The sequence below is a fragment of the Staurois parvus genome, unplaced genomic scaffold (genome assembly GCF_062004578.1).
Source record: "Staurois parvus isolate SC_StPar_1 unplaced genomic scaffold, SC_StPar_1.0 ptg001806l, whole genome shotgun sequence".
Taxonomy (NCBI): Eukaryota; Metazoa; Chordata; class Amphibia; order Anura; family Ranidae; genus Staurois; species Staurois parvus.
This window is the reverse complement of record NW_028319602.1, coordinates 88,336-110,039: the sequence shown is the minus strand read 5'-3', so window position 1 is coordinate 110,039 and position 21,704 is coordinate 88,336. Positions and strand designations below refer to the sequence as shown.

Below are 21,704 nucleotides of genomic sequence, written 5' to 3'. Positions count from 1 at the left end.
AAAAAACAGCAAGAGGAAGATACAAGGGAAGCAGAGGAAGAGAGGAGTAGCGATGTATAGGATAAAAATATAGTGATAAAAAGTAGCTACCCAGAGCCCCTGGCAACCTTGGAAATTGAGAGCATCAATGCATATTAGAGTCCTGTAGGTGTCCCAAGTGCCCCATATAACATTAAGTTTTCCCAATGTATTCTGTAATCTAGCTGTGAAGTGTTCCATCAATCTCATGTCTGTGATCTGAGTAAGTCATGCATAGATGGGGGAGTCTGTTTCCATTTAGTAGTTCTCAGGAAGTATGTCGCTGTAACAATATGGGATATTGATTTGGAACATCAGATTGGAAGTCTCAATAGCTGAGTCAGAGGATCCAGAGGTATAAAAGATTCCATTAATATGCAAAGCAAGGCATTGACCTCCCTACCAAAAAAAGATGTATTACCGGGGCAAGTCTACAAGATGAATGTTCATGTGCCTATTGCCGAGTTACCACTTTTTAAGCCAGTGCAACAGTCTTTTTAAAAAAGAAAAAAAGGTTTCATTCATATGACTGAAAGTTGTCAGTGTAAAAGTTTTTCCCAACCCCTGTAACTATCCCATGTTCTGCACACCTTGGCCTGCATACAAATGTGTAGAATAATATAATTGAAGGCATGTGAAATAAAAAAGGCATTGATAAACTGAATAATATTATAACAGGTAATAAACACATACAGTTACCAGAAAACAATAGGGGTTGATATACTAAAACTGGAGAGTACAAAATCTGGTGCAGCTCTGCATGGTAGCCAATCAGCTTCTAACTTCAGCTTGTTCAATTAGGCTTTGACAACAAAACAGGAGGCTGGTGGGTTTCTGTGCAGAGCTGCACCAGATTTTGCACTCTCCAGTTTTAGTAAATCCCCCCAATTTATTTCTCTATGTGGTCTTCCTATGTGCACAGTTAATAATGACCAGAATCCATACTCTATCTTGTAGGGTCACAAATACAATGTATTCCGCACAACTTTCTTAATAGCATGGTAAAAATGAACTCTGTAAAGTGTCATATCCTTCATGTACAGTAAGTACTCAAGCTCAGCAGGCCTTAATAGACTAATACTGTATTGCAGTAGTAGTTGGCGTAAACCTTGTTGAGTCTGGAGGTCAAGTCTCCTTGGCTTTAAACAGACACTAAGAGCCTTTTTCTGAAACCATCAGCTCCATTCATTCAAGTTTCGGAATCAAGCAGATTAGTCAGGCCAACATAAAGTGTTCCTGGGATACTTAACTAAATTTAAATAGCTCATACAATGTGGAAAACAGTTGGATTTCGATGTGGAAACCATTTGAATTCAATTTGTTACAAATATATAAACTGTGTACCAGCAGACTGTTTTCTATTATTCAGGGACTGCATTTGCCATAGTTGACGTTGTCTCCTGTGAATGAATGAACATATGAAAGAATGAATGATTTTGACAAGAAATACCAAGGAGCAGATTCATCTCCAGCATGCATAAATATGTTGGCACTTTCACCCTTTTCACATCACGTTAATGACTGCAATGTTTTCATGTCTATAGACTTGAGACTGCCCCTTGGGTTACTATCAGAGGAATAGTGCGTCAGCTGTGAGCCTGCTGCTGTTGGACTGAACCATGTTAGTGTTTTTTTTTTTTTTTTTGAATAGCTGAGAACTGGGTTACATACAACACAGTCTCCTGATGTTTAGTGGATTAGTGTGATATTTTTTCACCGTACGATGACAACACAGCCTTTGCTCAGAGTTGCAGCTTAGTGCCTCCTGCTCAGCTGTTTAGATTTATTCTGCAATGGGAAGCAGATCCTGTCAGGTACAATAACTATCATCTGCCTTAACAGAGAAGCTCTCAAGCAACATCTGGACTTTCTTTGAGCTCGAATGGCTTCCCTGCTGGCGTCTGAGATGTACCATGTGGTAGGAAGTGTAGCCACTTCACAAAGATTCAGGCTGGCACAAATGGGTTAGTACCTGCTGTAAACTTTGTCCTGGTCCCTATTCTAGACCTGTGTCTTTAGTGTTGTCAGGTGTCCTCAACTGTTGGATCCTTGTGTTGTCCATGAGTTGTGTGTTTTGTCTCCTTCACTTTATTTGGTGTCTGCAATTTCTGAATTATGTAGTTTTTTTTCTAGAAAGTGGTTGAAGATTGTTGGAGGTTGCTGTGTGATATCTAAGTGCTAGCAAATGTTCATACTAAGAAATCCTGACTATGGATGCTTCCCACAGGTTGTACATTACTTATTTTCGTACTCCCTGCGCAGATCTTTGGAATGTTCACACTGTCACAATATATTAGACTGCTGCTGCCTCCACTCCTTTAATTACACATTTAAATATCTATGTCATGGCAAGCTGCGCACTAGCCATCTACTTTAAAGAATGGACTAAAGCCCTCTGACAGTTTAAAGAACGTATTTTTCTTAATGGCTCTTCATTTGTACCCAAGCTCTGAAAAGTTCCATTTACTCAAGTGATTAGAAAATGAGTTTACCCTGACTCTTAATATTGCTTCATATAAAATTCATTTTATTATTTATGTATAGCCTCCCGTCTTTCTACGGTGGGATATTGTGTTTTTTTTCCTTTGCCTTGCACATTAGTATTCCAGTCATTTTTCAGAGGTTCCACAGATAACAATATTGCAGAAGTCTGTTTGTGTCTAAATAGAAGAAGCAAAAAATCTATTATAATGCCTAAAGTAACCTTTATTGTAGAGCATACAATCCATTCTGATTTCTAAAATGAAAAATTATGTTTTAATATCACAATAAAGTAATGTTTTCATTACAGTGTCTTTTATGATCAGTTTATTATATCAGGTAAAATGAAGAAATGTTAAATGACAAATTCTAATACATGTTTTTATTAGCTAGTTTTTAATGAGTTGCACAACGGAAGGATGTGCTATAGTATGTACTCACCTGCAGCTAGACAGTTCAGCAGTGATTTGTTTACTACGGTATGTCTGGCTTTTCATTCTTAAGGATGCCGTAAACACTGTCGTGAAATGCATAGCTTAACAAACTGTACAATAGTTACATGAGATGACATATATGAAAGTTTCATGGCACTGCAAGGCTAGAATTACATCATTCAGGTGGAATAAGAGGGATTAGTAAATGTCACCATGTATGTTCCAGTACATTGCATTTTCATCAAATGTCTCCCAACATTCAGGCGTATGTCATAAAACACAGCAAAGAACAAAGATGGGGTACAAAGTGCAGAAGCCTGTAGCAGCAGGAATTCTTATATCTTTATATATGTCTAACTTTTTAACAATTGTAAATGATCATCATGAACTATTAAAACAAAGTTTACATTGACATTGCAGATTCTCTGGTCAGATAGTTTCACAGATGTTTGGAAGTTTGGAATGGATGTACCTGTTCTAGTTCACCTGTTGAATAGACAAAGGTGCCTAACGATGCTCTAGAGAGGATGATTTTGGCAACTACTTAACCCCTGGTTCACATATCCGCATTCCTGCGGTCTGCGTTTTGCGTGGGCATGAGAGCCCATTCATTTGAATGGACTCCTGTGCCCTGGGACACGCAGGGAAGAAGTCCCTGCACTTCTGAAAATGCAGCCCGCACAGGAACCTCGGTTCCCAGTATGGTTGCAATTTCTACTGCGGGCGGGGTGCCATTAAAATTAATGGCACCCGTCTGCGGGTCCGCATTCCTCTGTGCGGGTGGTGCAGCTGCACGGATCTTTGTGCGGATCCGCAGCGGCACCACCCGCACATATGTGAACCTAGCCATAGGCTGAATTTTGTATTTATGCTAGAGTGTCTTTTTTATGTGCATTAAAGGGTAACACCACTTTCATGGGAAAAAAATAGCAAATAAAAACATTTTATAGTGTATACAAGTGTGACATAATCATATTGTAATTTAATGTTATTAAAAGTGACCTTTCCTTTTCAATCTGTAGTAGTGTTATTTTCTGTAAAATGCAATATGCCAACCTGGAAACGTTCTGTACACATATGGTATAAGAAATGTCCCCCCAGAAAAGTTATTTCCTGCTTGTGTGATTGGCTCACTTATTCTCCCAGAAGTCTGCACTAAGATACAAATCAGACTTTGGACATCCCCTGCAATAAAAATGTCATTTTTGTTGAGATACTCCCAAAGGGAAATCCCATCTAAAGGGTTGGGGACTCTGCCACTTTCCTCAGAGTTCTGCTAGTGCAGCAGTTGGTTGATAATTATAAAATCACTTCCATACTATTTCACTCAGCAAATGGACACAGACAAAAAAACGTATTTCTTCAGAATAGCAAAAGGTAGGACTCTGCAATGTTTGGTAAAATTCTTGCAATGTACATACTGTAGACCACCTAGAGGAGAATGTTTTTTTCTCACAAAAGTAGAGTCATTCTTTAAGTGAACTGGTAGCATTAGTAAATTCATTGCATATCGGCCTCAAGCACACCAACTCAGTAATAAATGCACTTGACTCTAAGTGCAATTGCATTGTGTTGTGCTGTATTGGGTAAAAGTGGGTTAAATATGTTTCTTGGAGTATTGAAGTGTTGAGAGATCATAGGAAATAAATGAAAAGGCACAATACACTTTAACAAGTGTTAAACTTGCAGCATAGACATAACATGACTAACAAATTAAAGCAGCATTAACCTCTCCTATCCCTTTCAGCCAAGAAAGCTGCTATCTTGGCCTCAGTTTGATCTGCAACTGCCATGATGCTGCACATGTGATCAGTTATGACACCAGCCATTTGATGGTTTGAATGTTTGGTTGTGGGCACAAGCAAATGTGGCAGTTAGCAATCCTGGCATGCCAGGAATATGGCTGTTTTTTGAAACCATTAAATTGATGCGTTTATTTCTGCTTTAAAGTAGTTCTACAGTAATGGCACAAGCTTTTTTTGCCTTCATGTATTCTATGCATGAAATTAAAAACCTTCTGTGTGCAGCAGACTCCCCAGCCCCCCTAATCCTTAGCTGAGCCCCCTTCGATCCAGTGACATTCTTCACAGTCTCTGCTGTCTGGGGACTCTTCAGCAGTGGTTGCCCATTGGCTCTGCTGCTATTAATCACAGCCAGTGAGCCAATGAGAAGAGAGTGGGGTGGGGGAGGGAGATGCAGCTTTATGTCTCTTCTTGAGGACGAGCATGCAGTGGTGCCTCCAGGGTGAGCAGCTTTCCCGGGGGGCACTGCTCAAGGGGGAGGAGCCAGAAGTGCCAGCGGGGACCTGAAAAGAAGAGAATCAGGGCTGCTCTGTGCAAAACCACTGCACAGAACAGGTAAGTATAGGCATGGTTGTTTTTAAAAAACCACAACAAAGCTTTAGTGTCACTTTAAAGCTAACCCCAGCCAACACTTTATAAGCAGTTACAGATATCGTTTTTTTCCTTTTGAGATAAAGGTTTTACATACAGTTGCAAGAAAAAGTATGTGAACCCCTTGGGATTACGTGGAGTTTTGCATGAATTGGGCATAAAATGTGCTCTGAACGTCATCTAAGTCACAACAATAGAAGAACACAGTCTGCTGAACATAATACTACACAAACATTAGATGTTGCCATGGTTTAATTGCACATAACATGTAAACATTCACAGTGCAGGGAGGAAAAAGTATGTGAGGCCCTAGCTTAATGACTTCTCCCAGAGCTAATTGGAGCCAGGAGTGAGCCAACCTTGACTCCAATCAGTGTGATGATATTGGATGTGTTGCTTACAGCTGTCCTGCCCTGAAAAAACACACACCTGTTTTGGGTTTACTGGTTTCAAGAAGCACTGTCTGATGTGAACCATGCCTCGCAGAAAAGAGCTCTCAGAAGACCTACGATCAAGAATTGTTGACTTGCATGAAGCTGGAAAGGGTTACAAAAGTATCTCCAAAAGCCCTTGATGTTCATGTGTCCACGGTAAGACAAACTGTCTACAAATGGAGAAAGTTTAGCACTGTTGCTACTCTCCCTAGACGTGGTCGTCCTGTAAAAATGACTGCAAGAGCACAGCGCAGAATGCTGCCTAAGGTAAAGAAGAATCCCAGAGTGTCAGCTAAAGACCTACAGAAATCTCTGGCACATGCTAACATTTTTGTTGACACATCTACAATAAGGAAAATATTAAACAAGAATGAAGTACATGGGAGGACACCACGGAGGGAGCCATTGCTGTCCAAAAAGAATATTGCAGCACGTTTGAAGTTTGCAAAAGAGCACCTGGATGTTCCATAGCACTACTGGCAAAATATACTGTGGACAGATGAAACCAAGATTGAGTTGTTTGGGAAGAACACACAACACTATGTGTGGAGAAAAAAAGGCACAGCACAGCAACATCAAAACCTCATCCCCACTGTAAAACATGGCGGAGGGAGCATCATGGTTTGGGGCTGCTTTGCTGCCTCAGGGCCTGGACGGATTGTTGTCATTGATGGGAAAATGAATTCCAGAGTTTATCAAGACATTTTGCAGGAAAACGTACGACCATCTGTCCGCCAACTGAAGCTCTGCAGAGGATGGGTGATGCAACAGGACAATGACCCAAAGCATACAAGTAATTCAACAAAACAATGCCTGCAACAGCACAGAATACGCCTTCTGGAGTGGCCCAGTCAGAGTCCTGACCTCAACCCGATTGAAATGCTGTGGCATGACCTTAAGAGAGCGATTCACACCAGACATCCCAAGAATATTGCTACACTGAAACATTTTTGTGAAGAGGAGTGGTCCAAAATTACTCCAGATCGTTGTGCAGGTCTGATCTGCAACTACAGGAAACGTTTGGTTGAGGTTATTGCTGCCAAAGGAGGGTCAACCAGTTATTAAGTCCAAAGGTTCACATACTTTTTCCTCCCTGCACTGTGAATGTTTACATGTTATGTGCAATTAAACCATGGCAACATCTAATGTTTGTGTAGTATTATGTTCAGCAGACTGTGTTCTTCTATTGTTGTGACTTAGATGACGTTCAGAGCTCATTGTATGCCCAATTCATGCAAAACTCCACGTAATCCCAAGGGGTTCACATACTTTTTCTTGCAACTGTATTTGATATACTGGCTGCATTAATATAATGTAAACTATTTTCTTCAAATTAGAAGTCATCTATCAGTCAGTGAGGGGAAACATTGCTTTTTTAAGGATGTGCTGCATCAAAGTGTTGCCTGTATCAGGGGAAAAAATTGTGTGACTCCGTGATCCCAGGTTGGAAGTGTGGTTGGCATTCAGTCTAAGGTGTTGTTTGTTTTTCTTCATCCACGTTCACTCATAACAGTAGGCTTTTGAATGGTGCAGCAAATGGTGTTTAGGCTGCAGTTTCCTATTAAATATTAATGCTGAAAATATTAGCATATTTAATCAAGTTACTGCCAATAAAGGATCATGAGTCTTGAAAAACTTTTAGAGTTGTTTCCCCAATAAAAATGGCAAAATACTGTATATTCCAGTTATGGTTTATTCTCCATAGCATAATATTTATGAGGTTTACAAGTGTATTAGTCAGACGGTTTGGCATATGTGGTCATACATTGATCACATTTGCACTATATAGTGCTTTGCAAGTTCTGAAAGTTTGGTTCAACAAACAAACAACAAACACTTAGATTATTCAAATGTGTCAGCAGGATATTGTGCTATGTAGAATCCAATGAAGTAAAAGCATCTAAGAGGCGCTGGAATTGTAATACAAGTTCATACAAAGCAATAGAGGACAAAAATATTTGAAGAACTCGCTGGCTCAGGTTAGGCTGTTTACAAAAGACAAGGCTACCCCCCAGTGGCTACTCCAGCGGTGGACCGGAAAAGATGCACAAATAGAACGAGCGGCAGACCAAGGGATAAAAGTGTCCAAATTCATTTATTAGTTTGGGTTACGTCTCTTATACAGGAATATGGACCCTTCCCATGTGATTTTGCTGGTATTGCATTGTTATGTTAATATGTATCAATTAATCTTTACAGATTTAACAGTAGAATATAATACATGATATACTTATGAGACTTGGCTCTGTGCATCAGAGTGGTAATTATTTAATGCTTAGATGGAAGATTTATATTGATGTGTTATATAAGTGCATACATTATATTTGATACCATTAACATTATATAGGGAATGTGCTGGGGGATTCCAAAATGTTTATAATGGCCAGGGTCTTGTATAGTACCATATACATTGTATTTAATAAATAATGCAAAAATAAATAAATAGTGCACGTTGTATCATAAGCTATTGTCATATTTTTTAATAACATACAATTTTCTTTTTGTTATCCTTTGTTGCATATCAGCTGTAGCATCCTTACAATAACTTATTATGAACATTTATGTACTTCAGCAGTGGCTGCATGACATTGCTCAGAGCAGGTTTTCTGTGGGACATGCCAGTGCAATGTTGAGGCATTTATGTTTGTATTTATTATTAATGATGTAATGTTGTGATCAGGGTTCCAATAGTTTACATCAGTGGCAAGAGTATTTCTAATCCCCTGTTCGCAGTTCAGAGAACGGGGGAACAAACTGGCCATATATGATGTAGCCAGAAGTCATAGGCAGAAGCACTACCACTGTTTAAAACAAACTGACGAAGATCCTGGATAATGTAATTGAGCAAATCTGGTCATGGCCATGTTTGGTCAGTGATGTCACCCAGGATCCCCATTGGCTTGTTTACATACTGAAGCTAACAGGGATATGTCATTTAGTGGTGATAGCGTTAACTCTCATAAATGACAGGCTTTTGGTTACATCAAATATGGCTAGTTTTTGCAACAGGAATTTTTATTTACTATTCACATTTTTTGTGAATGACTAAAAATGCTATATATTCTCTTTGCATATTCACCAGGGGTTAGGGGCAGATATCTTGGTGCCCCTTTATTCTACATGTGACAGGTTTCTATGAACGTGAACCATTGTACAAAGCCATCTCAGGGTTCCCCTGGGTGCAGAGTCTAAGCCCCAGTGTGCTTTTTCACCAGGGCCCCTAATGGAGGGGATGGACTTGCAGCAAACTGAAATGCAAGTTGTAGTCCCCAGGTATGCCCAGATAACAATGTGGAGATCACTTCCATGTGTAGAGTGCAGATGGCAGGAGACAGAAGAGGATCCAGGAAATAAGTGGAAGTCAGGGCAGGCGACAGGTAAGCAAAGACTATGGATGGAGCTGGGGTCAGTGCACAGGTAGTCAGGCTCAGAATACAAGTAATGCAAGGCAAACCAGGAGCACAGAGAAACTAGGAAGTTGCTCAGGCAACACAGGCTTCACTGAGCGTATCTTATATAGGAAAACAGCCTGGGAGGCAGGCCAGGAAGTGATAGAAGGGAAAAGGATATAAATCCACAGTAGAGTAGGTAACACCCATAGGTGAACACCAAAGCCTGCAGAACTTGTAAATGGAATCACAAGTCTAGCAGAACCACTGCAGCAAAGAGGTAAGAAACTCACAAACAGAAAACTGCAGGTTAGACAGTGACAACAGTAGGCTTCCAGATTCTGATAAATTCTCGGCAGACCCCTACAGCCCTTTTGAGGGACAGGATATGGGAATAAGGTGATGGGGACAAGGTGCATTCAAAGGAGAAGGCTTTGCTGAACCCCTGCCCTCCCCCTTCACACACACACCCTGCAAGGTATCCCCCTAATTTTGAGTGCATGTGGCCTGGTATGGTTCAAAGGGTGGCTGCATGCTCACTGCACCCCCTTTCCTGGCCCACCAGGCCGTATGTCTTTTAATTATTATTATTTTTTTTTAAGGGGAACCTCACACTGCTACTTGCATTGCATTGAGAAATCAACACAGTCATTTGTATGTTAAAAAGCTGACAGGAATCCAGGGTGACATCATCGACCAAACCTGGTCATGACCATCATTGGTCAATAAGTCACCCAGGATCCCAGCTAGCTTGTTTACAAACAGAAATAATCAGGGACCTGTCATCTAGAAGCAGTAGTGATACCACTAAAAAATGACACAGCCCTTGGTTTGTTTACAAACAGAAGCTGGATGGGATCTGAGGTGCTACTGCACATAAATGACAGATCCTTGTCTGTAATTTATATACACAAGATGTCACTTTTAAAGGAGTATATCATACTGCATTTATAACTTCATGTCCAAGTTCCAGGCACCCCCAAAGCAAGGTTTTAAAGGATTTGTGTTTTTTTAATGTTGCCCTTTAAAATTGGTTGATTAATCTTCCATAGACACAATGGGGTTCAGCACTAATTCAGGTTTATCAGATTTTTCCTCTGGGTTTAATGAATATTCTAACTTTGCTTGGTTTGCTGTTCCCTAATTTGGCTTAAGAAAACTGCAAAAATTGTTTTGGGGAAATCACAGCATCATCTGCACATCAGGTACGAATTGATGAATGATCTGAATGATTTTGACGCAAGTGATACATTGATCTAATTCCTGGCCACATAATAGTCAGTCTTAGGTTTACCAACAGAAGACTGTTGAGTTATTCCAACTACTGCTGAATAGCATATATGCCAGGCATGTCCAAAGTCCGGCCCGCGGGCCAATTGCGGCCCGCGTTCCGGACTGAAACGGCCCCACAGGTGAGCTACCCAAATATATAACTTACGGCCCCCGGTAGTGATTCCCTGAAAGCTACTGAGGACTCCAGCAATCTCTTGACATCATCAGCTGGCGCAGGAAGGAGAGCCCAAATCTCGCGACGTCCGAGATCTCGTGAGATTTGGGCTTTCCTTCTCTGTGTGCCGGCTGATGACGTCAATTCCCGCTCGACAGATCCCTGGAGTCCTCAGTGGCGTTCGCAGAATCACTAGTGGAGGGCCGTAAGTTATATATTGGGCAGCTCATCTGTGGGGTCCGGAACGTGGGCCGAGGGATCCCAGGTGGTGCGCAGGGAATTACTACTGGGGCTACCATTTACCATTATTTACTATGTCTGCAGTCTCTGGTCATCTCCTGTACTGTGTCCGCAGTCTCTGGTCATCTCCTGTACTGTGTCCGCAGTCTCTGGTCATCTCCTGTACTGTCCGCAGTCTCTGGTCATCCCCTGTACTATGTCCGCAGTCTCTGGTCATCTCCTGTACAGTGTCCGCAGTCTCCGGTCATCTCCTGTACTGTGTCCGCAGTCTCCGGTCATCTCCTGTACTGTGTCCGCAGTCTCCGGTCATCTCCTGTACTGTGTCCGCAGTCTCCGGTCATCTCCTGTACTGTGTCCGCAGTCTCCGGTCATCTCCTGTACTGTGTCCGCAGTCTCCGGTCATCTCCTGTACTGTGTCCGCAGTCTCCGGTCATCTCCTGTACTGTGTCCGCAGTCTCCGGTCATCTCCTGTACTGTGTCCGCAGTCTCCGGTCATCTCCTGTACTGTGTCCGCAGTCTCCGGTCATCTCCTGTACTGTGTCCGCAGTCTCTGATCATCCCCTGTACTGTGTCCGCAGTCTCTGGTCATCCCCTGTACTGTGTCCGCAGTCTCTGGTCATCTCCTGTACTGTGTCCGCAGTCTCTGGTCATCTCCTGTACTGTGTCTGCAGTCTCTGGTCATCTCCTGTACTGTGTCCGCAGTCTCTGGTCATCTCCTGTACTGTGTCCGCAGTCTCTGGTCATCCCCTGTACTGTGTCCGCAGTCTCTGGTCATCCCCTGTACTGTGTCCGCAGTCTCTGGTCATCCCCTGTACTGTGTCCGCAGACTCTGGTCATCCCCTGTACTATGTCCGCAGTCTCTGGTCATCTCCTGTACTGTGTCAGACTCTGGTCATCCCCTGTACTATGTCCGCAGTCTCTGGTCATCTCCTGTACTGTGTCCGCAGTGTCTGGTCATCTCCTGTACTGTGTCCGCAGACTCTGGTCATCCCCTGTACTGTGTCCGCAGTCTCTGGTCATCTCCTGTACTGTGTCCGCAGTCTCTGGTCATCCCCTGTACTGTGTCCGCAGTCTCTGGTCATCTCCTGTACTGTGTCCGCAGTCTCTGGTCATCTCCTGTACTGTGTCCGCAGTCTCTGGTCATCCCCTGTACTGTGTCCGCAGTCTCAGGTCATCCCCTGTACTATGTCCGCAGTCTCTGGTCATCTCCTGTACTGTGTCCGCAGTCTCTGGTCATCTCCTGTACTGTGTCCGCAGTCTCTGGTCATCTCCTGTACTGTATCCGCAGTCTCTGGTCATCTCCTGTACTATGTCTGCAGTCCATTGGTTCAGAATTTTTTTTCCCTGTTTTTCGCCTCTAAAACCTAGGTGCGTCTTATGGTCAGGTGCGTCTTATGGAGCGAAAAATACGGTATCAATTTGGGCTATAATGGATTGGTGCTCAGGATCGCTTGACGTCATCAGACAGTGCAAGGAGAAACAAAGCCCAAATCTCGCGACCTCCGAGATCTCGCGAGATTTGGGCTTTCCTTCTCCCTGTGCTGGCAGAGTGATTTAACACCTGTTTAGATTTGTCATCCAAGTCACAAAATGAAAAGTATGCCGTTTTCAATAAACTTTTGCATAAAATAGTTCATTTGCATTTAATGTTAATGGTTCATCAGAATGTCGGGCAAAATGGTCGGCCCTCGCACATGTTCACTTCATCAAATCTGGCACTCTTCCAAAAAAGTTTGGACACCCCTGATATATGCCCTGTTCAGAGTATGTGCATGTTGAAGGAAAATAACAGTCATCCTGGTCAGAATTCCTTGAGTGTGGATGTATCCTTATATTCTAGAATTTTGAACTGTTTCTGTACCCTTAAATATTGTGAACATAATTCTGTGCTAATTTTAAAGGTTGTACTTTTGTGGCATTAAGCAGCTGTCCTGTTACTGTATATGTCAATCTATCCCTGTTGATGAGCTTCAACTTCCAACCACTGGTCCTCTTTGTTCATATATGGCATATAAAGTCATTATTTCATACTGTTCACCCCCTGACTTACTAAAGCCAAATTCCACCTTAAATCTGTTAATTACATCATTGCCCTCATCTTCCTCCAGAGCTGGATGTTTCGTAAACTCTGCAGAGAGCTGCACCATATAATGACATGTAACTTGGCCGCATTTTCTGCAGGGGTTTCCTGTTAACTTAGGCCTGCATGATGTTGCACACTCTCAGGTGGTGGGCCCATGACTATCTGACCCCACAAGAAGTAGGTTGAATGATGTTGTCATTTAAATTAAGAGAAGCAGAGGTGCATGCAGGGCAGTGAAGTTTGCAGGAGACAGCACTGGAGGGCATGTGTGTATTGCACAGAAGAACTGTTTTTTATTTGTACAAGTGACAGCTAGAAAAGATAAAATTGCTTTTAAGGTACCGGCATTTGAACTATTTGGTAACTCTGTTAGTTTAAGAGCTTTATATGCCAATTTTATTGCTGACACATACTGCTAGTTGGCAGTAATCACAATAGAACAAGATACTAATACAACCCCTGGCAAAAAGTATGGAATCACCACTCTTGGAAAATGTTCATTCAATTGCTTAATTGTGTAAAAAAAAAAAAACTAATCACAGACATGCCTCAAAACTATTTTCATTTAACATTCCAACCTCCTGGCTTCAAGAAGCACTTAAATAAAAAAAAATAAAATTGTAGTCAATTGCAACTGTTTTTGCAGATCGAGCAGAGGAAAAAATATGAAATCACTCAATTCTGAGAAAAACATTATTGAATCACCATATACTTTGCAGTTCTAAAACGAACATCTGCATCAGATTACATCTACTAATTAGTCTGCAGTTAAAAAAGAGTGCTTGCACACCTTGGTCAGCTCCAGCACGAGAGATGTCAATTGAAACAAACAAGAGGATTATAAAATGTCTTTAAGAAAGTAAATCAGTATGAAATGTTGCAAAAGATGTTGGTTGTTCACAGTCAGCTGTGTCTAAAATCTGGACCGAGTACAAATCATATGGAAAGGTTGTAAAAGGGAAGCGTACTGGTAGACCAGGGAAGACATCAAAGTGTCAAGATAGAAAACTATAAGCAATATGCCCTGAAAACAGAAAATGCACAACAAAACAAATGAGTAACAAATGGGCAGAAACTGGAGTCAATGTCTGGGAACGAACTGTAAGATGCTGCCTAAAAGAAATGGGATTTACATACAGAAAAGCCAAATGAAAACCATCATTAATACCTAAACAGAAAAAAACAAGGTTACAGTGGGCTAAAGAAAAGCAATCAAGGACTGTGGATGATTGGATGAAAGTGATATTCAGTGATGAATCACAAATCTGCATTGGGTAGGGTGATGAAGCTGGAACTTTTGTTTGGTGCAGTTCCAATGAAATGTGTAAAGAGATTACTCCCTGAAGAAAACATGCGAATTTCCACAATCATTGATGATCTGGGGTTGAATGTCAGGTAAAGATACGGGGGAGATGACAGTCTTACATCTTCAATAAATGCACAAGTTTATATTGAGATTTTGGACACCTTTCTTATTCCATCAATTGAAAGGATTTTTGGTGATGACATCATTTTTCAGGATGATAATGCATCTTGCCATAGGGCAAAAGCCATGAAAACTTTCCTTCAAGAAAGACATGCTGTATAATGTCAACGGAATGGCCTGCAAATAGTCTGGACCTCAATCCACTTGAAAATCACTGGTGGAAATGAAAGAAAATGGTTCATGACAAGGCGCCAGCCTGCAAAACTGGTCTGGCAACTGCAATAAGGGAAAGTTGGAGCCGGATTGATGAAGAATACTGTTTGTCGATAGTTAAATCCATGTCTCAGAGAATTCAAGCTGTTCTAAAAGCCAGAGGTGGTGCAACAAAGTACTAGTGGTGTACTGCAGTGTTTTTTCATGATTCCATAACATTTTTCTCAGAATTGAATGATTCCATAATTTTTTGCTCTGCTTGATCTGCAAAACTAGTTGCAACTGACTACAGTTGTCTTTCTTTTTTATTTTTTAAGTGTTTCTTAAAGCCAGAAGGTTGGAATGCTAAATGAAAATAGTTTTGAGACATGTCTGTGGTTAGATTTTTTTTCTACACAATTAAACAGTTGAATGATCATTTTCCAAGAGTGGTGATTCCATACTTTTTGCCAGGGGCTGTATAACTCTGAATTATCAATGTATTATTTCAAAAGAAAGAGCTAAAGAATATCTATAATCCTAACAAAAATTCTAGGCAACTTTTGATTCTTAGGGTAGCATTCCAATTGCATGGAAATCCAACCAGGTTATCAGCTGGTGCAAAGCTGAGGGTAAGGTGAATCCAGGACATTGGGTTTTGTTGGGTCATTGAGTTTTGTTGTTTATGGGGTGAAGGGCAATGTGTTTCTGGAAATTATATAATGCTCATCTACACAATTGGCACAGCAGCTGTCTAGGGAGAGATGAGCACCTGGAAGAAAACGGGCAAGGTGATGTGTAAGGTAACTGGCAGTGAAGTTAGACATTGGTCATCCTGTGAATAGCAGATGAGCCCTTGCAAGAGAGCTGACCATCATTGGTGAGTGGCAAACAAGACTAGCAACCCCAGTGATGGCTGAGATTCCTAGCCTTTCTCAGTGAGTTGGGAATTATATTGGATTGTATGTCTTAAAGTGACTCCTTTTGGAAGAAATAATTCTATTTAGAGAGCTGTCTTGAGCTGTGTAATTTGGAAAGTTGTGTTGTCCTCTAGACCCAACAAGTGAAAGACCTGGTGGAAATAAATTATAGGGGTTAAAGGTTGTTATTCTACATGTACTAACTTCTGCTTTTCACATTGTATCTCTAGAGATCCAATTTATTCCCTTGTACATGACTGGTTAAGACAAACGGTATCAATAATTTCAGAGGTTTGGGGTATAAATCCATTATTGCAGTGCTCATGCATGTATCTGACTGCACTGTTACAAACACAGTAGAAACATGCATTTGCACTTACTGAAATTCTTTCTGACAAAGCATCAGTGTGTACATAGCTGTGTGGTGGGTGTTGAAGAATATGAGGTTACATACTGTTATATATTATTCAAGATAGTCATTGTAAACAAGAGATGTGTAATTGTATTGTGTTTCAGATAAATAAGGATACATAGGAGTGCATAATTTGCAGTGTGCTGGAATGTTGCTAAACCTCAGATTGTAATTGAATTGACTGAAAGGGGGTTGGAATTGTAAGCTGTTATTGCTTAGAAATATGACTATCAGCTTCAAGAGGGCTTTCCTTTTCCCTCTTGCCCAAAGCACCGACATTGATTTGTAGCTTGCGGATTATCCTTCTTTATTACCCAAATAGCTGCCGTATGTGTATATTTTAATGGTTTATTTATTTATGATCTACATAAAATATTATCCTTTAATTATGCAGTCAAGCCTTCCACAGCTTATTTCTATATGTGCTCATGCTGCTCTATAACTAATTATGGTGTTGTGTATAGAGTCACTACAAACTGGGAAAATTACTCCTGTATCAGGACAATAGTTTATGTGCAGCTGTCTGATTTCCTACAGCAGTCAGTGCTTTGTGGCATTGACTCTTAAGTGTAAAAAGTATCTAAAAGTCTCCGTATTGCTGATTGCAGACAAATTGCAGATCTTATTGATGAGAAATCTAGTTGCTACAGGTAACAGAGGCACTTTTTCATTCATATATCTTTATATGGGGTTTATGTTTTTTGAGCAGCATGTGTGTATTGAAACTCACTCACTTTTGTCTGTTACTACACTTTACCGCAGAGACAGATTGCATATAAACCAGTTACCAGCTGTCTCTAATTGCCACATGGAGTCCCAAGAAACTCTGTAACTTCTGTAACCTTGCTTTCTTTTTGGAAAAGTGAAAAACCTTTAATAGTGCTGGAAAATCTGCTCTGCCAGTGATTCAGGGATCGATTTTTCCTTCCACGGGGCCAATATTCCATCTGGCCAGTGTATTAGTAAACTGGGGAAATGTGCTGCAATTTGGATCTGATGTGCAATGCTGAAGGGGGTTATGGGTCAAATATAGTCACCTCAGTGGTGTACATAGCCTTAAAATAAATTTGAATACTTCTTTTTTCGGCTCTAAGTAAATTATTATTAGTAATATACAGCGCCAACAGTTTGTGCGGCCCTGTACAACATGATGGCAGCCAGTACAGTTATAATACAATGCAATACAGAAGGAATTAGAGGGTCCTGCTCATTTCAGCTTACAATCTAAAAGGGAGGGTCACATGATACAAAAATTAATAACTGTGGGGGATGGGCTGATGGATAAAGAATAAATACAGTTATTAGGTAGAGGCGGGATAAATAAACAGGTATAGCACGTCCTTTAAGGGCAGTGGTGTCCATACCTGGCAACATTTGATAATCAAAACTCCTGAGAATGGGGCAGAGTAGGGAGCAGAGCAGTGGGTGTAGTGAAATCGTGCTAACAGTGGGAAGGGCTTAAAACATGAGCCTATGTGCAGAATGTAGGAGTCAGAAGCATGTAATGTACATAGTGCAGGGGTCCAAATTTGTTGATGTATATACTGTAGTGCAGGGGTCCAAATTATTTAATGTATATTATTATTATTATTATACAGTATTTATAAAGCGCCAATAGTTCGCTCAGTGCTGTACATTACAGAGGGGGACAGAACATGTGACAGAACAATACCAATACAATGCAAAACATGAGGGGATTGAGGGCCCTGCTCTTTCGAGCTTACAATCTAGGAGGGAGGGGATGGTGGCACAGGAGGAGATAGCTGTGGGGGATGGAGTGGTAGGAAGAGTGGAGGAGGTCGGCAAGTTAGCAGGGGGTGGGGTAGGCTTCCCTGAAGAGGTGGGTTTTCAGGGTGCGCCTAAAGGAGAGGAGAGTAGGTGATAATCTGATGGGTTGGGGCAGGGAGTTCCAGAGGATGGGTGACACCCTGGAGAAGTCCTGGAGGCGGGCATGGGAGGAGGAGACCAGGGAACTAGAGAGAAGGAGGTCTTGTGAGGAGCGGAGTGTGCGTGCTGGGCGGTACTTGGATATTAGGTCTGTGATGTAGTTCGGGGCAGTATGGTGGACAGCTTTGTACGTCACCGTTAGGATTTTGAATTTGATCCGTTGCGCAATTGGAAGCCAGTGGAGGGATTGGCAGAGGGGGGTGGCGGAGATGGAGCGGTTGGAAAGGTGAATGAGTCTGGCAGCCGTATTCAGGATGGACTGAAGCGGGGATAGCCAGCGGCGAGGCAGGCCAGTGAGGAGGGAGTTGCAGTAGTCGAGTCGTGATATGATGAGGGAGTGGATGAGCTGTTTAGTGGTTTCTGGAGTTAGGAACGTGCGGATTTTGGCAGAATGACACCAAGTACTCTGGCCTGCGGGGCGGGTTTGATGGTAGCGTTGTTCGATGTGATAGAGAAGACAATGGGGGGTGGTGTCCGGGCTGGGGGGAAGACAAGAAACTCGGTTTTGGAGAGGTTCAGTATATAGTGCAGGGGTCCAGGTTGGGCAATGTACATAGTGCAGGATCCAGGTTGGGGAACTTACATAGTGCAGAGGTCCAGGCTGGGTAATGTACATAGTGCAGAGATCCAGGTTAGATAACATACATAGTGCTGGGATTCAAGTTGGGTAACTTACGTAGTGCAGGGATCCAGGTTGGGTAATGTACATAGTGCAGGGGTCCAGGTTGGGTAATGTACATAGTGCAGAGATCCAGGTTAGATAACATACATAGTGCTGCGATCCAAGTTGAGTAATGTACATAGTGCAGGGGTCCAGGTTGGGTAATGTACATAGTGCAGATATCCAGGTTAGATAACATACATAGTGCTGCGATCCAAGATAACATACATAGTGCTGCGATCCAAGTTGGGTAACTTACATATTGTAGAGGTCTAGGTTGGGTAATGTACATAGTGCAGGGGTCCAGGTTGAGTAACATACATAGTGCAGGGGTCCAGGTTGGTTAATGTACATAGTGCAGGGGTCCAGGTTGGGTAACGTACATAGCGCAGAAGTCCAGGTTAGGTAATGTACTTAGTGCAGGAGTCCAGGTTGAGTAACGTATATAGTGCAGAGGTCCAGGCTGGGTAATGTACATAGTGCAGAGATCCAGGTTACATAACATACATAGTGCTGGGATCCAAGCTGGTTAACTTACATAGTGCAGGGATCCAGGTTGCGTAATGTATATAGTGCTTGGCCCAAGTTAGGTAAAGTACATTGTACAGGGGTCTAGGTTTGGTATCATATATAGCGCAGGGATCCAGGTAAGGAAATGTACATGCTGCAGGGGTCCAGGTTGGGTAACGTACATAGTGTAAGGGTCTGTGATGGGCAACATACATACAGTGCAGGGGTCTGTATTGGGTAATGTACAGTATATAGTGCAGAGTGTGAGATGGGTAACATACAGGGATTGGGTGTGTAATGTACAGAGTGTAGGGGTCAGGTGTGGGTAATGCACAGTATAGGGGTAAGGTGTACAGTATGTAGTGTACATAGTTCAGTAGACAGAAGTACATCCAGCCCAATGCACAGAACCCCCTTTGATTCTTTTCACCAGCACCTGCTTATACATAACACAGCAGTACCACCTATGCACATACATACACAATGCATACAGAGGCAAAAAACATACATACATACTGCATCCACATATGTGTAATGTACATACACATATATATATATACTGTACATACTGCATAGAATGCTGGTTTGCTAGTCAATACACCACCCTGACAATATTCGTTCAGATAAGCAGCCCACTGTGCACTACATGGATGAAGCACTAGTTCTGCCACAAAACACTGGCATGATTACTGTATCCTTATCATCCATCTCCTTCATTCTCTCAGTGCAGCATGTGCAATAAGACTGATTGATGACATGCATATTTACAAACATCCCATTTGTTACCTGACAGGCAGGCTCATAGATTTGACAGATCTGGCTGTGATCCTGCAGCTAAATCACATTTCCAGCATGGACAGGTCATTCCTGGCAAGTTCCCAGGTATGGTGTTGTCATACAGGGGATTCTAAATGCAAAGTTCAAATTCATAAATGTAAACTATTTTACCAACTGATTTGCAATTCTTTTCAGCCAGTCTTGTAATTCACACGCCTGACACAGTAACTGACTTGTTAGGGGCAGCACAGTGACTAAATGGTTAGGACTTCCACCTGGCAGTACTAGGGTCGTTGGTTCAAATCCCAAACACGGCACAACCTGCCTGGAGTTTGCATGTTCTCCCTGTGTCTGTGTGGAATTCATCCAGGCACTCTGGTTTCCTCCTACACTCCAAAGACATGCTGGTAGGTTAATTGGCTCCTGTCTAAATTGGCCCTAGTATGTGTATGTATGAATATGAGTTAGGGACCTTAGATTGTACGCCCCTTGAGGATTAGGGACTGATGTGAATGTACAATATATATATGTACAGCACTGCATAAACTGATGGCACTGTATAAGTACCTGTAATAAATATATCCTGGGTCATTTCATAGCTGTGTATACTGAGGAGTGGCACAGAAAAACAAAAGTATAACTAAAGACAAAAAGTTTTAATTTTGGATGCAATGGAGAGGGATCAGTACACTTGTCAGGTTTTGTGCCCCTATTAGGGAGAAAATAAAATACATTTCTAAATGTTAGGTTGTCTTCAGAACAGGAATAGAGGGAATATCTTCCAATGGGGGCACTAGTTCTAGGATCCCCTTACTTTAGAGGGGTTTCCTTTCACTTCCTGTTTTGGCTCTGGGACAGGAAGTAAAGGGAAATCTCTCCAATGGCAAACATGGAAAAATACTGACAGAGGCTATAACCCTTCCTTGATTTACCCTAAATGAAAAAAAAGTTTACCTTTAGTTCTACTTCAAGTTAAGTGGATTAGGAAATAGTGAAGTCATCTTTCCACTGATGCAGTGTAAATGGGCAAATCACATAACTGTCTGAGCACAATTACAAATCTTTTAACAGGTAAAACATTTTACACATACCGTAAGTGTATTTAGCTTTTTTTTTTAGATCCTGTATTAACATATCCATAAAGCTTAGTTTTTGGTCATCCATTGGGAAACAATAGAACAGACATCACTACACCAAACACCCCTAGCACAATTCAGCACAAGGGTATTGTTTGTGGAAGGGAGTCTTTGAATGCCCGTTTCTGCCAGTGATATTATTATGAAAGGGCATTGATAATACAGGCAGGAAGAACTACAGTGGAATACGCATTTGCTTGAATCCAGCTGTCGGGCAAGCTGTTGGAAGCATTGATTGCCTCCGTGTTCTGTGGCCCTGATCCTGAGTGTGAAAATCTGTTTAAAACTCATGTTTGACTGTCCCAGACAGATTATTTCAAATGTGTGACTTTGATGTAAAGGTTTCTTATTATTACGGTAGGGATGATCGAATCAGGAGACGTACTAATTCATATTTCTTAAGCAATTGCAAAATAACTGAACATAGACATCTAATCGACAGAGAATAGCAGTTGGGTAACTCAGGCAAGCATCAGCCATGTACTGGTCAACTCTACATACATATGCCTAGTTAAAAATAAAATTTACAGATCATTGAACCTGGCATTGAAACCAATAAGCCAATTAGAGTATGAATGACTGAATTTGTTGGCCTGGTCAAGTCTAAGATCTGCGGAAAACTGAATAATGCGATTGGGGCTCTATAGTCCTCGGTCTAAGGTAAATTCAAATGATCTGTACATTGTTTCAAAGTCTTCCAGTGATCCCTGCTATAACAGAAGACTGTCCATTATCATGTGTGGTACATGGAAGCTCACAAGCTTCCTGACATTTGCTGCCAAAATAATAAGATTGTGAAATCTC

At 41.7% G+C, this 21,704-nt stretch overlaps 1 protein-coding gene across 1 annotated transcript in view; it reads left to right on the top strand.

Moving 5' to 3' along the window:
• Positions 1–1,674: 1,674 nt before the first annotated feature.
• The window catches only part of LOC149434185 (1-phosphatidylinositol 4,5-bisphosphate phosphodiesterase eta-1-like), a gene marked incomplete at its 3' end in the record, with an annotated part of 101,720 nt that continues 81,690 nt past the window's right edge, over positions 1,675–21,704 (top strand). The window contains exon 1 of the mRNA XM_089663990.1: positions 1,675–1,982. Coding sequence (XP_089520116.1) covers positions 1,901–1,982 — 82 coding nt within the window. The remainder of the gene's footprint in view (positions 1,983–21,704) is intronic.